The sequence below is a fragment of the Diabrotica undecimpunctata genome, chromosome 3 (genome assembly GCF_040954645.1).
Source record: "Diabrotica undecimpunctata isolate CICGRU chromosome 3, icDiaUnde3, whole genome shotgun sequence".
Taxonomy (NCBI): domain Eukaryota; kingdom Metazoa; phylum Arthropoda; class Insecta; order Coleoptera; family Chrysomelidae; genus Diabrotica; species Diabrotica undecimpunctata.
Window position 1 is genome coordinate 19,980,455 of NC_092805.1, and position 18,263 is coordinate 19,998,717.

Here is an 18,263-nt window from a genome sequence, read left to right on the forward strand (position 1 = left end):
ATTATTTGGCAACGTCGAGCTCTAAAATAAAGACGTTGATCTACAAACTGTCTTCGTAGTTCTCTAACGAGAAAAACAGTAGAGGTCAGTCGTTGACGTTTTATCGTTAATGAAACTGAACTGCTTTTCGTAAACAAGTAACAAGTTGAAAAACTAATAATTAAAATATTTAAGCGAATACATAAACAAACATGCTTTCTTGAATCAAAGAAAAATACTGAAATACTTTCAACAGCTTTTCAAATTTGTTGTAGTTGATTTAGAACTAAGTTTTTCTTTGCAAAATTTGCATACAGCCTTCTCACTGTTAATGTCTTTCTCAAAGTGATGCCATAAAATACTAACATCTTTACGCGCAGACATGTTAAACACACGATTAGTTAATATAGTAAATATTTAGTACTCACAGAATAAATTCACATTTACGTTAGACAAAACACCAACTCCAAATAAAAATTTAGTTTGCTGAATTATATAAAACGTGAATCGGGGGCTCCAATGTGTTAATATTTCAAATTAAAAATAATCGATCATTGCAAAATTCAGAAAGTCGAGCATAAAAGCTGCATCTTCTACAAATGTTCATTTTTTGAAAATACAATTATTACGCTTGTACTAGGTAAATGATTTTAACTAAGAAAAAGACTTCTTAATTGAATATTTAAAATAAATAAATCCTTTAACGAATTATCAATAAAGATTTCAGCTTCAAAACTAGTCGGCTTCCCAGTGAGAAAACGTAGATTCGTTAACGACAAATAAACGGTGAAATAAAACAGTTCGGTGATTCAACGCTCATCTCTACAGAACAGGAGTGATAATATGTCATGCGTAATCACGGTAGTAAGTTGTTCTTTCATAAAGCATAATAGATAAACACAGTCCAGTAGGTCAGTATTAGTAAAGCATTATGAGGGAGCAGGTGTATTGTATTAAATTTAAACTGGACGAAAAATTTACGTCTTTTAATTAAAAATAAGACATTATTTGGTATTTTCCAAATAATATCTTTGAAACTATTTTCGTTAAGATTTTTTGGAGGTATTAAGTATGAAAATAAGAATTAGTTCTATAAAAATGAAACAAAAAAAGATAAAATTAGTATAAAATTTGTTCTATAAAAATAAAATCAAATAAAAAATAATTCCAACACTACTGTTTAAATTAAAATAACTCCAAACAATTAGAAATTCTAAACCAAATTCTTAGGTAATTAAATGTTCAAACAGACCACCAAGTTGTAACAAACAGTAACCAAATCTATTATACAAAGCATTCCTCATGGCGTTGAGTTCATCTGCCGATATGTTTTGGCTAAGTTGGATTATCTTTTCCTTTAGTTCCTCCAAGTTGGTGGCTCGCTCGAACTCATGCCTGTACAATTTTGTTTTTAGCATCCCCCAAAAATAAAAATCTAGAGGAGCTAACTCAGGTGACCGAGGGGGCCATTTTATTGTACCGTCTGTACAAATGACACGTTCAGCAAAAATTAACGATAAATAGTCTTTAACGACTTTTGCATTATGTGCAGGACAGCCGTCTTGTTGAAACCAAATTTCGTTGAAGTTAATTTGAAGACGTTGAAGTGCAGGAATAATTTGATTTTGCAGTAATTGGAGATATTTGACTGCGTTTAAATTGCCTTCAATGAAAAAAGGAAAAATAATATGGTCTCCCAAAAATTCCAGTCCAAACATTCAACTTTTGTGGATACTGCGTACGCACAGACACACTCAAATGCTTATTCTCCCGAGACCAATAACGTACAGCGGATGAATTATGTTTCTTGTGAATTGTGAAGGAGGACTCATCTGTAAACGAAATATTTTTTAAAAAATTATTATTTGCATTGCATTTCTCCATTATAATTTCACAAAATTGCATCCGTTTAAATTTATCATCAGGAAATATTTCTTGAGTTGTCTGCACTTTATAACAATGGTAGTTGTTTCTTTTCAAAATATTCCTCACTGTTTTTGCATTCAAATCAACTTCATCGGCAATTTGTTTACTTGAACACGGCGTCGCTTCAGCCAATGCACAAACTTGAATTTCTCTAATTTCTCGTTCTTGAGAAATTTTCTTTTCGCGAGGTCGATCTGATGGGCAACATTTTATACACCTGTCATTAGTACAGCCAAACTTTTCAAATTGATGAATAATGGCTAATACAGTTTTTTCTATAGGTGTTGGCCTATTTTCAAAAGCCATAATAAATAAATTGATAGTTTCTTGTACTGAATTACCCCCAAAGTACCATTTTATTATTTGTACCCGTTTTTCTGTTGTATAAACAGTCGGCATAATTATTTCTTATCTTTACACTTACAAAGTTACCTCCAAAAAGAAATACATAGCTGTCGACAGATGGCTTCTCTCGTCTCGACGAATGGCGATGTTGCCAAAATTATCTTATATTATTCAAAATTGGGTTACAATTTCGTCAAATAAAAATGCGAATCTGTAAATGTTTCATGGATTTTAGAAATTTTGGACCAGTATTTGTGTCAATTAATGTTTCATTTTTAATATCATCATTAAGTTTTGAATGGCAATATAACCGCACCACTGATCGCCAATTTTTTAAATCAATTCAATGTTTTAATTCAAATATGTAATAAGGCAACCCTGTCGCGTATAAGCTAAGCTGGATCGGAAATTCGCAAGACGTTCGTTAATGGGCGTGTCTAAAAAATGGGGAGGGGAGACCAAGGGGTAATATATTTGTTTTCTTTGTCTATTCGCTGAAAATATGATTTTATATCTGTGTTAGATATCCTGTTAAATTCTACCATACCGACCATAAAGTTTTACCTACACTGTATATCTCTTGTCTCAGGACATTCTTAATGATTTTAGAAGAACCAAGATCACATTTGTCACATTTTTTCGATGAGTGAGAAATATATATAGTCCCAAACACTCACCGTAAACTACATCGGGTTTCGCCAACTGCATATTCCTATTAACTTCTTCAAAAATGTGATGTGGATTCATTTTCCTCTCTTCTGTTTGTCGTATCATCAGTTGTTCGAGAGTTACAAACCCCGCCAAGCTCTCACTCGCCATTTTGAACTGACTTTTATTGTAATTTGAGGAAGCGTAATCGGAACTGACATTACAAAGACTTGGATTGCTAGCGTGCATGTAGTTTACTGGTTTCGGCCTAAAAAATATTAATTTAAACAAATGATATTAAATATAACAGCATATTGATCCTTTGAGCCGGATAGCAAGGATATGTTTAAAGAATTGAAGACGTTAATATAATCTGGCCACTTAGCTACCTATAGTGCTACATTGAAAGTTCTAGTGAGCTCCCATAATTAACGATGTATAGCATATGCAATGACAGATTGAAAAATTCAAGCATTTCTAAAGTGATACTTTTAACAATAAACTGAACACTCACCTGCATTTTGGAAGTTCCCGACAAAGCTCAGGCCTAATACTTTCCATCGACAGATTAGGAACACTAACATTTTGTGGATTGGCAAGATTTTGCGATCCAAATAATTGAACGTGGGAGGTAAAATTACCTGTGGTAACACTGGATTGACTGTCATTTGTGCGGATCTTTCTGTAAGATCTGAAAAAACAAAAACATTAAATAGTTTCAAAATAATTAACAGAATGTACTTTTTGTGCTTTGCGCCTAAAGACTCAAGTAATATAATGATCAACTTAATAAATTGAAATCAACCACATGGCAAGTAACTGGTTACCTAAAAAAATGTACAATTTTAAACAGTTTAAAATGCTTTTTTAAAACACTTTCATTTTATTATTGTGTGCTACCTTTTAGGAAGCAGATAAATTCATGTATAATTGTCATATTTACGTTATTACAGTTAGCTTTTTCTCACTGGGTTTTTGAATTATTTAGTTTTTAATTTTAAGACACTTTTTATAACGAATAAGTATAAATTTAAGATTTTTTTATCTCTGTTTTCTCGTTTATTAATTTTTATAATAAATATGTATTCAATTATTGTTTTAAATCTCTATCAAAACTTGGTGCTTTGTAATGTGCGTTAAAATTCAGTTGACTAGTAAAGTGTAGTACTGACGTGATCTGACTAAGATGAAGACTCCAAATAATGCGTCGAAAGATCGATATAGTATTTTTTTTATAAATGTATATAAAGATCAAGAAGAAAATAAGGGAGATCCTAGTCTCATAACTGTGGGAAATAACCGAAGCACAAGCAATGAAATTTAAACTTTTACTATTAGGGAAAACTCAAAGGAGCAGTCTAAATTTAATACCTATTTCAGTCTTACAATCAGACCACATTTACGTCATAGTCCATCATCATTTCCACACAACTAATTAAATGGGATTTTGGCTGAAAAGTGTATCGGGATATCGAAGATCATTTTTAAATGTTCTTCTTCTTCTTCCACTTTATAAGCAATTCTGCTTGTTCATTGGCGGATTACTACCTCTATGGAAGGTTGTCACTCCATCTTTTGCGCGGTCGTCCGATACTTCTTCTGCCGATTGGCGACTCATATCTTGCTATTTTACCGACATGGGTCTCCTCCATTCTGCTTATGTGGTTATTCCATTCTTTTTTTCTATTTTGTGTCCATTCATTTATACACTGTACGTTACATTTTCTTCTAATGTCTTCAATTCTCTTTCGTATCTCTCAGCGTATTTCCTGTAATTCTTCTCAGTACTCTCTTCTCTGCCGTTTCCAGTGGCCTTTGCGTTGTGGCTGTGTCGGGTCTTGTTTCTGAGGCATATGTCATTATTTGTCTTATTGACTTCATCTCAGTTAATGAGTCTGTTTCGCCATATACTGTTAGTAAGGCATCCTGCCAGTCTATTTGCTTTTTGTATTTGATCTCTCACTTCTTTGTCCAGGTCTCCAGAGCTAGACAGTGTAATTGCCAGGTATTTTATTTCCATTACTTGTTCAATACTGATGCCATCAATTTCTATTTTACATCTGGTTTGTTCTTTGCTGACTACTATTCTTTTAATTTTCTGATATGAGATTGTCATATTAAATTGTTTTGCTCTTATGTTAAATCTGTGGACCAGTCTTTGCAGACTATATTCATTTTGGGCTATCAATATTGGGTCGTCTGCGTAACAGAGTATTTTTATTTCTTTGTTTCCCATTCTGTATCCTCTTCCTTTGTTAACGCTTTTGATGATTTCATCCATGATCAAATTGAAGAACATTTGGCTCAATGAATCCCCTTATCTTATTGCGCTGCCTATTTCTATAGGTTCTGTAAGTTGTCCATCTAATCTGACTTTCATTTTGTTGTTTTGGTGGATGTTTTCGATAGTTTTTATACTTCTTCTTCTTCAAGTGCCATCTTCGTTCCGAAGGTTGGCGATCATCAGGGCTATACGTATTTTCGAAACTGCTGACCGAAACAATTCGTTGCTGCTACAGCTATACCATTTTCGTAGATTCTTTAGCCAGGAGTTTCGTCTTCTTCCTATGGACCTTTTTCCTGCTATTTTTCCTTGCATAATTATTCGAAGCAGTTCATATCTTTCGCCTCTTGTAATGTGTCCCAAGTATTGCAGTTTTCGTTTTTTGATCGTAAATATGATTTCCTTTTCTTTATTCATTCTTCTCAAGACCTCGACATTTGTGACTCTCTCGGTCCATGATATTCTCAGGATTCTGCGATACATCCACAGTTCAAATGCCTCTAATTTTTTGGTATCAATATTTTTCAACGTCCATGACTCCATTCCATAGAACAGCACAGAAAGTACGTAACATCTCATCAGGCGAAGTTTCATTTCCGGCTCAAAGGCTCAAATCTCTTCCGCAGAACACTCTCTTCATTTTAGTGAATATGGATCTGGCTTTTTCTATTCTTATTTTGATTTCTGCTGAGCTATCGTTGTCTTCATTTATAAAAGTGCTAAATATTTGTATTTGCTAACTCGATCGATAATTTCATTGTGTAAATATAAATTTTGGACATTTTGTGTTGATTTCGATATTACCATAAATTTAGTTTTCTTTATGTTCAAAGATAGTCCATATTCTTCGCTGCAGTCTGCTATCTTATTCACCAATGTCTGTAGCTCTTCAAGTTTTTATACTGGAACTTGTCTATTATACATAAGATGGATTACATCTTTGAGTCTTACTCTATCAAACGCTTTCTTTAGGTCAATCAGACAGAAATGCTGGTCTATTATACTCTAGTGATTTCTCAGTAATTTGCGATTTTTAAATATGTTAACATTATATATACTCTAAATGTGTGTTGTTTTTCGTGTGGGAGTATTTGTTTGACAAAAAAATTTGTCAACCCCTCACCCCCCCCCCCAATGTCACCATTTGGGTGGGGTGAGGGTTCGTTTGCAAGGGAGGCGTTACATGTTACACCATTGCTCGGAGGGCGTGATCTTGAGACACGAGGATACGTCGGCTTACGTTCGGACACAACCGCCATCTTGGAAAACGATCACGACCCGAAGATACCCGACAACACCCGATTGAGACATGAGGCCACGTAAGCTAGACAGCCGCCATCTTGAAAAATGAGCCATAACCAGCTTTATATATCTACTATTATTGACATTGATGGTGAGGTATATAGTGCAAACTCCGAAAGTGGTCGACCTTTGAGTCTTTACTTTTGCCAACATATAGTTAATGAAATAGGATTTGAAAATTCCGCTAGCTGCCTTCCTCATCTCAATAGTCACGAAACAAATTAATGTAAAGTTAAATAGACATCGATGGACTAAAGTTTCAGAGCCAGTCATAAAGGTGACATAGTTAAAAACGATGAGGTTATCAGAATAATACTATTTTTAGTTATAGATAGATATACTTACCGAAACTGGGCTGTAGGTACTGGTACGGAATCTTTCCTATGACTACTGGACTTATTAAAAAACCATTTCCTATCAAGACTGGTACTTCCACTGGGACTAGCATCTGAGCTGGATTTTTTCGAAGTAAATTTCTTCAGCGACCCAAATTTTTTCAGAGAATCCGATTTCTCTACGGGAATCTTTAGCCTTTCGGTATCCGATTCGTCGGTTTCCGAATAAAGACTAGATTCCTGGTTTTTTTGATTATCATTTACTAGTGTAGCTGTTTTAATTAGGTCTATCCATGATTGGAGCGTGTCTGGATCTTCGGCCGAGAAATAAAATACCGTCCCTGTGTGATATACTTTAAAGGAATGTGATCTGGATTTAACCTAAAATATAATAGAATTAATTAGGAAATTGTTATAATTCACAAAAATTTTGGTTTTTCGGTATTTTCAATAATATAATTGCCGCTTCAGTTTATACATACAGCAAAAGCCAATTAAGATGAAAGCTTCGTTCTGTGGGTTTACAAATAAGCCTTTAGCGGATATACGTGAAGTAAATAGTAGCAATGAAACAAAGACGTGCGCAAATCTGTCTGAATAGCACTAACATTTAGCGGTAACTAACATCTGGCGATACGGCACTGAATGAATGCCGAGCTTATAATACAAAAAATATTTTATATTATATTTATTATATACAGTGTGTCCACCACTGGGTGCTCAAGAGAATACGTTAAATCAGGAAGTATATTTGGATTTGTCGAGCCATTTTTTAATACCGGAATTAGATATTGGGCTAAACCAAGTCAGAAGAATGAAATCATTTGTTTGGTTATGAGTGCGAAATGACCACAAATAAAAAAAAACAGAGTATAGACGTCTTAGAAGAGAGGAAAAACGTATCCATCGACGTAAGAAGAGGAAATACGAACAAAACACTCTCAATGAGATACAAAGTTTATTCGATAAAAATGAAACGAGGAAATACTACAAATCCTTAAATAATAGCCGTCGAGAATTTAAACCACGATTAAAAATTTATAAAGACACTAACGGTGAAATTCTACATGATAAATTCTCTGTTCTTAACAGATGGGTACAACATTTCAGCGAACATCTAAACACACGATATTGAAGGAGGTTACAACATAGACAATCAACAGAATCTTCAACGTCAACAACACAGTGAAGACTCAACAAGAGAAGGAATGTCAAATGCCATCCTAAAACTCGAAAGACAATAAAGCCCCAGGAATCGATTAAATTTATTCGGAAATGTATAAAAAAGGTGGTGATCAACTTTTTGCATCAATCCATAAACTAATAGTACTTGTATCGCAGAATGAATTGGTACCAGAAGAGTCGCTATAGGGAATAATATGTCCGTTGCATAAAAAGGGTGATCAATTGGAGTGTGAGAACTATAGAGGCATTACTCTGTTAACATATGCGTATAAAATCTTCGGCAATGTATTGTTTAAAAGACTTATAACATTTTACAAAGGATATTGTTGGTCAATATCAATGAGCTAAACTCTAATTTCACTATTTGGGAGAGTGAGTCATCGTTTGAAGGCGTAGAAGGGGAAAAGACGTATGAAAATCCAGTGGCGTACACTCACTTTTATTTCAACGTTAATTATATTAAATTATTTAAATATTATTGTTCAAAATAGGCCACAATATATTTATCTGCAGGTTTTTACTGAAGTTTCCATCTTTATATCCAAAGACCGTTTTCAAAGATATAAATTATAGTTATATTTATTTTATTTGTTTATTATTATGTATTTATATATTCTTAGATTATTTTCTTTTTTCTTAACTTTAAAAACGGTCTCTGTAATAGAGATCGAAACGTCAGTAAAATAAACATGTAAATAGATGTATTGTGGCTTATTTCCAACATTCTCCCTAAAAACCCTAAAAATACGGAATGCCACAAGCAAAAAGCCACAGAAAAATAAATATTGCTATCATTTGAATATTTGAAAACGATCTTTTTATATAGAGATCGAAACGTCAGTAAATTAAACATTTCAACTAAATATATTGTTACTTATTCCCAACATTATTTCTAAATATACAGAACGGCAAGCAAAAAGCCATAGAAAAATAAATATTACTATCACTTGTATATTTGAAAACGATGTCTTTATATAGAGATCGAAAAATCAGTAAATTAAACCTATAAATAAATATTTTGTGGCTTATTCCATACAGTCTCCTAAAAATACAGAATGCCACAAACAAAAAGCTATAAAAAACAAGTAATTTTGCAGAAAGCTTACTGATGCCACCAGGCTGTCGCGGAAGTTACGCTAAAACGTCTTTTGACGTGACCCGTCCTTAAAGAGTTACACCATGAAATTTTTTTAAAACAAATTTTCCACAGTTTCCACACCACCCGAGAGATATGTCTTGTGGCGCGTCACTTTTTTTTAAATGGGTGTTCGCCAAGAGCCATATTGTCCCATTAAATAAAATAAACAAAACACTTAAACAGTATAAAACAAAACAAACTAAAATCCTATAAAACAAAATAAAATTCTACAAAAACAAAATAAAAATAATTTTGGATGTAACAAAACATTGTACTATTCTATTTAAACACAAACACTATACACACTTACTATGTTCTCGTTTTTTTTTTTGTTTTTGGTTTTTTTATTTATACGCGAATTTTATTTCATTTTATGGGGTGTTTGAACAAATAAACTTTTTGATCAAGAATGAAGTTTTTCGCTAAAAATAAAAAGTTCCTCATATTGCGACACCACATCCGCGAACACACTGTAGAAGAGTTCTACATCCGAATCTAGAACATGTCACAAGCATTATACGTTTCAAGTGATTATGTACAAATAATTACAAAAACTCGAATTTGACATTGTTTTTTTAACTATGACGACAATTAAAGCATAAAAATACTTACTTCACTGGCCAAGGCAACTGTAAACCCTGACAGAAAAATAAGGCAGGCTGCTTTGGGATCTTCTTTCGCCTTAAAGCCGTACAAACAACTTCCCAACAATACAAACCATCTCTTCTCCCAGTGCACATTCTGGTTATGTTTACCTCTTAATCGTTGAAATAAATATCCTTGAATATCCGCTGGGCTAAGATCGTTTACAGTAACTTTTCTTCTTTCTAAAATAGGGGAGAATAATAGAGGAATAATTTTAGATGCAATTGACGAAATCAGAGAAACAGATGCAAAGACAATGTACAGGATTTTTTGTCAGTCCACGTTGAAACAAGGGAAAGATTCAGACAAGAATCTTATCTGCTGTTTAATGGACACAGAAGCTTCTAGAACAGTTGAAAATGATACCAGGATTCTGCAATCGGTTAGTGCAGCTGTCTGCCTTTGCGAAATATACTAACTTGTTCTATTAATTTGTTGATTGTTCTGTTTATTTTACATCAAAACAGATTCAAACAGAAGTCTGAACAATAAGACTTTTCATCCGCCGCCATGTTTTTCGTACAGTTTTGACCAATGACGAATAACAATATTATACGACATAAGTCACTGGTTTATAAGTTTATAAAGACATATTTATTAAATAAATATTTTTTATTTAATGAAGAAATAACCTAGACTTTCTTTGGTATTTTTTGTCTTAATTTATGTGTTCACATGCACTTTATTGTTATTTATATTACTAACCTAACCTAACATGTTTGTTTACAAAAAATTGTACGAAAAAAATGGCTGACACTATTTTGCGATGAAAAGTACTATACAGGAAAATATGGAGAGGATTTCATAAACCGAAATGCAAACAAATGCTAGAATTATTAACAACGATACGCTTTGTCTGGGACTAACCAATGGATTTATGTGTAATTTAAAATATATAGACATTTTTTCAAAACATTTTTTTTTAAATAATAATCTCTTTTTTTCAAGTTTTTTTAAACCTTGCTCAGGGCCACTTTTTTTGCATTTCTTGATCAGCGCTGTAGGTAATTATTTTTTTAGGGGGCATAACATCAAGAAAATACTAACAATTGTGTCTATTAATTATAACATATTACATACATTTTGCATTTATTTGCCACGGTAGTGACATCCACGGTAGTGACAATTCTGTATTTTGTACACTTTTCTAAAGCAATACCAGTTGAAAAAAATTTGCCGATTCTCAGTAGCATGTGTACATGAGTAATAAGCACTGAATAGAGGATTCAATTATTACTCAAATGATAGAATTTCTCTGCAATGGTAGTGACCTGATTGTTTACATTTTTCACTTAGTATAATGTAAACACTTATCAAATATAATCAAAAGTTGATTTATATAAATCTGGAAATTTGAGAAAAGTACTTGCTATTATATTGTACATATATTGTTTTGCTTTGTTTTTTTAGAAATATATAACCTCTATGCGTGGTTTCACTTAAAAAGATATTTTTTATTTGTAATAATTTATTTCTGCTACAAATTATCGCCCAGTAACAATTGTAAGTTCTTGTAGCATCTCCAACTTCAAGAGTTTGTAAACTGATAGAACATAGTAAGTTTGTTTTTGATATTTTGTATTTTATTGTTATTATTTATTTTTGTAACTGTTTGTGGTGAGATAACAATAAATGTGTAAATTTTTTCTTCAAGTAAACCTTTGTCCAGGAGACTCATGTAAGTACCCCTTTGTTTCATTTTTGTAGTTGCCCAATTCAAGCCCCCTTGCCATTCACTTATCCACGACCCAGTTCTCCAAATTAACCCTGAGTAGCCGTTCGCAACAGTTTCGTTTTATTTTGCTTGCCCTATCTCCACCCCAATAATTCTCCACCCCAATTTTCAACGCCCTATAGTAATACCCTATGTGGTAGGCAAAATAACCGTTACAAGATTTATGACCGAATAGACGGATTACCCGATTATTAAATATTACTTTTGCCCATTAAAACATTTTTATTTTTATTGAAAATGATGGACAATTTTTAATAATTTTTTTTTACATAAAGTACCTCGACAACGATGGCTATTTGTGTGGGGACAATATTATTCAATATACCGGGTGGTCCAATAAGCCGATCTCTCGGCTATATATCAGAAACTATTCATGTTATAACTTTAGGAGAAAAAATTCCTGGGTAAAAGTGGCCAAGATAAATCGCTGGAAATAACTTTCAAGTTTCTGGGTTAACCGCTAGGGGGCGTAACCTGCGAAGAAAACTTTGAAAACCAGTTTTTTGGGAAATATGTCCAATTATACCAAGTGTTAAATAAGTAAACTAGAAAGAGGCCTAAATTCTGCACAAAGTTGTTCAAGTACTTTTTTTTTTATTTTTTGAAATAAAGGGTGGGGGAGAGTGGGAAAGTATTTGTGGATAAATACCTATAACTTTGGTTTGGATCAACCGATTTTAACGAAATTAGTGTCATTAGAAAGAAAGTGGAAGATTTAATTTACATCTACTATAAAACAATTGCATTTAGTTTTAATTGTCATAGGTAGAGGGTACTTTCGGATAGAAAAAATTAAAATTTGTTTTTCTTAAAAATGTTTAATGGTAACACCTATTTATTGTAAATTATCATGGAACTGGATTAAATTCGTAACAAAATGGCGCAAACCGCATGTTAATAGCTTTTGTCGAACTCGAGATATGAATAAAAACGCATAAACATAAGTAAGTATAGTATTGACCCACCCTGTATTATAAATTATTAAAAAATAAGTCAGTAGGTATTTTCAAATTTTTTTTATAGCAGAAGAATCTTAATGTTGATACCTATTTTGACCATTGTTATTTCATATGATTAAAAATAGTGTTTTCGAAACTAAGTAGGCTAGGACAATGAATTTGACGGGGAGTTCATATTGTTTATTTATTGACAGGAGTCAAAACATTGTTAAGAAGTGTTATATTATAATTCGAATTGAAGAGTGCACTTTTTTCAATAGATATTAATATTGGTAATATTAGTAATTAATTATCAGTACTAATAATTCGTGATGAGTATATCAAATGCAGAATTGTATGATATGATCGGAGTTTATTTCGAATTTCACCAAAATGCCGCTATTGCCTCACGTATATATTCTGTAAGATATCCTGACAGGAGACATTATGGCAAAGAAGTATTTGAAAGAAAGGCAAGAAGATTAAGAGAAACTGGTAGTTTTCATCGTCCTTGTTTTAAACGACGTAGTAGAGGTATGACTGAAGATAATTCAATCAATGGTCTTGCTTTAATTCAACAGAATCCACATATAAGTAGTCGGCAAATCTATAAAGAATTAAACATACCCAAAACTACTGTTCTAAGGATTTTAAAACATCACAGGTTGGTTTTTCATATTATAAAGTGAACGTTTAGGTCAAAAACTTGGAATTCCCTTTAAACTTTAAATTCAACTGTTATTTTAATATTCCGATAAAAACGGCAACAGGACGCTTTTATTCTTTTATCCGTTTCTTAAAAATACTTATGCACGATTTATCTTGTGAACCAATTGTGGATTTTTTAAGATTTTTTGAGTCTTAGTAAATATAGTGGTTTCTTTTTCACCAATATTTGTTGTTCTGTCTTTTAGACTGAATCCTTATCATGTAGTTCTCCACCTAGCTTTACATGAGAGAGATTTTGATGCAAGGCTGAATTACTGCAATTGGATGTTAGGTCTGCTAGAAGAACAACCGCATATCATGTCAAAGATTTTGTGGACAGACGAGGCTACGTTTAATAGTGCGAGTGGTGTTAATCTGCATAATATGCATTATTGGGCCGAAGAAAATCCGCACTGGATACATGAGGTGCAGGTTCCAGATAGATGGAGTCTTAATGTTTGGTGTGGTATAGTCGATGGAAAGATAGTAGGTCCATATTTCTTTGATAGAACTTTAAATGGTGAAACATATTTGGATTTTCTGGAAAATCAGTTGCGTGTTTTATTGGAAGATATTTCCTTACAAACAAGAAGAGATATGATATTACAATATGACGAGTGTCCTGCGCACTTTTTCAGACGAGTTCGTGATTATTTATAAGCAAGTTATCCAAATAAATGGATTGGAAGGGTAAGTATATTTTCATGGCCAGCTAGATCTCCAGACTTAACATGTCTGGACTTTTATCTGTGGGGAAGATTGAAGGACTTAGTGTACCAAACTCGACCAACCACGCAAGATGACATGAAACAGTGCATTATAAACGCAATAAATAGTAGCTGAGATTAGAGCAGATGTTATGTCTACGCGCGAAAGATTACATCTTTGTGTGGACAACGATGGAAAACAATTTGAACATTTAATTGGAAATTAAATTTTAATGATCGAGATATTTGTATGATCTTTCACATATTCAATTTTAAGTTATAATAAAGGGTGAGTCAATACTATACTTACTTATGTTTATGCGTTTTTATTCATATCTCGAGTTCGACAAAAGCTATCAACATGCGGTTTGCGCCATTTTGTTACGAATTTAATCCAGTTCCATTATAATTTACAATAAATAGGTGTTTCTATTAAACATTTTAAAGAAAAACAAATTTTATTTTTTTCTATTCGAAAGTACTCTCTACCTATGACAATTAAAACTAAATGCAATTGTTTTATAGTAGATGTAAATTAAATCTTCGACATTCTTTCTAATGACACTAATTTCGTTAAAATCGGTTGATCCAAACCAAAGTTATAGGTATTTATCCACAAATACTTTCCCACTCTCCCCCACCCTTTATTTGAAAAAATAAAAAAAAAGTACTTGAACAACTTTGTGTACAATTTGGGTCTTTTTCTGGTTTACTTATTTAACACTTGGTATAATTGGGCATATTTCCTAAAAAACTGGTTTTCAAAGTTTTCTTCACAGGTTACGCCCCCTAGCGGTTAACCCAGAAACTTGAAAGTTATTTCCAGCGATTTCTCTTGGCCACTTTTACTAAGGAATTTTTTCTCCTAAAGTTATAACATGAATAGTTTCTGATATATAGCCGAGAGATCGGCTTATTGGACCACCCGGTATAATAAATAACGCAAAGAAATAATAATTATATCACTTTCAATTTCTATTAGGTTAAATCTTGTGGTAGAGTTGAGCAGTTTTTAAAAACTGTATAGTTTTCGTGATCTCTGTAGGGTTGCTGAGCATTTCCTTAAGAGTTGGTTTTAAGTCCAGTGCTTTATACAGGTTGGTGAATTGTTTGCAGTAGGTGAGGATGTATTTTACAGTCAGGTAAGCATTGCAATGCTGGCAAGTTAGACGAGTTCCTGAGGATATCAAGAAACCATGGGTAAGTTTGGTGTGATTGATTCGGAGTCTTCTAATAATCGACGCTTCTCTTCTAGTTAAAAAGTTCAAGGAGAGATGACCAATAAACGGTTGGAGTTCATGAAGAGTTGTTTTGCTTTTTTGCCATAAGTTTTGCCAAGTATCCTAAACTGACTTTTTGAAAACGAGTTTGAGATCGTTATCTAGTTGAATAGTGGTGACTCCAGTACTATGGTTGGTAGCTTCTTTGCCAAAATGATCTGCCGTTTCATTACCAGTAATCCCAGTATGAGAAGGCAGCCATATGAGAGACTGTTATATCGTGAGCAGAGAGATTTTGGTATATGTCATTAATGTTTTGAACTAATGGGTAGTCAGTGAAAATTGTATTTATTGAATGGATAGATGAAAGGCAATCTGAACAAATACATATTGCCGACATACATGTTGCCGAACAAACATACATATTGCCGAATGGCAATATGTATGTTTGTTGATGCAGCATATGAAAGTAGAAGAGATTGTCTTCTTAAGGTGAGAGGAGATTCAGTGGATTGGTACATGCTCTCGATAGGACTAGAAAGGCACCTAGATATAGACGAAGCGCGCTATTGTGGTTTAATAAATCTGTGGCAGATCGAGAGACAGAGAAATAGATAAAGCTACCATAGACGAGATTAGATCGGATGAAAGCTCTGTAAACGCTTAATAAAGTAGTTTCACCAGCACCCCATTGAAGATGACTTAGAGTTTTTAAGAACGTTCATCATTTTAAAACAATTGGTTTTAAGTTCAGAAATGTGATTCTTCCAATTTAATCTAATGTCAAATATAAAACCGAGAATTTTACATTTATTAACAACAGATAGTGGGGAATTGTTGAATAAAATTTGAGGCAAGAGAGTGAAGATCCTTCTGGAAAATTGTATTAATTTGGTTTTGCTCTAAAAGACTAAATCAGTAAATGATTAGGTCATCAGCGTATTGAACATATTTGATGGGAGCGGGAAAAGACCTGGAAATTTCGTTGATTGCAAGAATGAATAGAGGGGAACTTATTTACACATCCTTGAGGAATACCCTGATTTTGAGGCAGAGATTGAGAAAGTTTAATATTGGTAAGGACTTTAAAGTTCTTTACAAATGAGAAAATATTGCCATCTAAATTATAGTAGGAGAGTTTGTCGATTATTGCTTTTCTGGAGATTCCCCTTCAATATCAAATATAGTTGCTACAACATGTTGATTGTTGATTGCTTGAGAAATGTAAGTTTGAAGAACTACAAGGTTGTCAAGAGTAGACTGATGACGTTGGAAGCCGGATTGAGCGTTGGGAATAATATTGTATTTTTCAAGGAACCAAGAGAGTCTTTTATTTATCATTTTTCAAGAAGTTTGCAGGAGGTGTGTAATAAATTGATTCTATTAATATTGGCAATATGCAAACCGATGACGAATGAGTTAAGGATGCATAGTTTATTACACACAAATAGTTAAACAAAATATTTTCGGAGGGAATTTGGCCATTGCAACTAATAATGTTAACATTTTCGGTTTGGACATGCCACGGTAGTGACATTTTGCGCAAGCGTATTATTATCTTGTAGAATATTTTCTTATTGTTATACATGATGGAGGTTATAAAGAATTTTAAGTACAAACATACGCATAATCTTCTTGAATCTATATCAGTACAGGGTAACCATAGTCAAAGCTTGACCTTTCTTTATATTTTAAAAAAAATTCGACTATGTAAAGTGCTAAGATTGATAATACAGAGAAAGATAAGAGGCAGAAGTATAGGAAAAAGGAGAGGTTTAGATGCAGTTCAATAGAACTCTTCAGGGCAGCGGTAGCTAGAGTTAAGATAGTGATGATTATATCCAACCTCGGATTGGGAGACGGCACTTTTGGACCCAGCATAATTTTTGAGGACCCTGGATTGCAAAGGTCGAAAAAATTTAAAGGAAAAACTCCATTTTTTGCACTTTTTTCCCCAATTATTGATGATATTTAAACAATAAAATTGAATTAAATTTTTAATTTCTATTTTCATTAATTTTGTAAATTAATATTATTAAATTATATTTGCTCTGTAGACATAACTCACAACAATGGAGACCTATTGTTTCATAAGAGGAGACTAGCAAACATTACTTACTTGCTGTTAAAGTGCTTTTTTTCTTTCCGGCCTTCTTCCCTGACATCAATCCCTTAACAATACTATTCGTAGGCGACACTTTAGTCTCGCTTGCGCTTTTCTGAATCTCATAACTGGGCGGTGTAGCCTTATAATATGTCGCATCACTTTCGTAGTCCATTCGGCCTTTCCCCGTAGGCGTAGACATTATCCTCGGCTCAAAATGTTTAGCTGAAACCTTCTCTTCTACAACGTTCCTTACCTCCATTTGACCGTAGTTGGTAGGAGGAGGAGGTTCAGGAAATTCGAACACAGGTTTTGATTGATGGAGTTCGTTTGGTGTTTTTGATAAGTTTAACAGATTTTGTGGCTTTGGAGAATCGGCTGGGTAAGCTGGTTTTGGCAGATCAGTCACGTTTCTTGGAGGCGGCTTCGGAGGAACTTCTGATACTTTAATCTAAAAAGTTTTTTTTTAAGACAATGATTTTACTTAGTAACAAGGCATTTACTCAACATTCGAATTACACAAATATTATGATTCCGCTAATAATAAATAATATGTAGTTGATGCTGTTAATTTTAATAAAAAAAGAAATATAATCGCTCAAGATATAGCGTGTTTAATATGAAAAAACCTTTAAATAATTTGTCACGTTTCCCTTAAATCGTAATTTTTGACAATGTTCCCTCAATTTTAGAGCAAAATGGTTGATCTATTAATGTGAATGATCTATTAATGTGATATATAAAAACATATACGGACGACTACTAAAGATAAGCTGGGTCAACAGAGTTAGAAATGAGGAGGTCCTTAAACGGCTGAACCAAACAACACAACTGGTCAATATAATAAAGAGTCGCAAGCTGGAATACTTGAATCACATTATGAGACACCCTGAAAAATATGAACTTTTACATCTTATCATTCAGGGAAAGATCTAAGGTAAACGTGGTCCTGGTAAAAGAACATCATGGCCGAAAAATCTAAGAGAATCTTCTTCTTAGGGTGCCTGTCCATTCCGAACGTTGGCGATCATTCTGGCTATGATGACTTTGTTGGTTGCTATACG

At 33.2% G+C, this 18,263-nt stretch overlaps 1 protein-coding gene across 2 annotated transcripts in view; it reads right to left on the minus strand.

The window, feature by feature from the left end:
• Positions 1 to 18,263, minus strand: part of LOC140436525 (uncharacterized) — a 100,025-nt gene that overhangs the window by 38,323 nt on the left and 43,439 nt on the right. For both annotated transcript variants that reach the window (XM_072525411.1, XM_072525410.1), the window contains exons 10-14: positions 17,215 to 17,650; positions 9,755 to 9,969; positions 6,830 to 7,200; positions 3,413 to 3,589; positions 2,928 to 3,166 (exon numbers count right to left, since the gene is read on the minus strand). In XM_072525411.1, the coding sequence (XP_072381512.1) occupies positions 2,928 to 3,166; positions 3,413 to 3,589; positions 6,830 to 7,200; positions 9,755 to 9,969; positions 17,215 to 17,650 (1,438 nt within the window). The remainder of the gene's footprint in view (positions 1 to 2,927; positions 3,167 to 3,412; positions 3,590 to 6,829; positions 7,201 to 9,754; positions 9,970 to 17,214; positions 17,651 to 18,263) is intronic.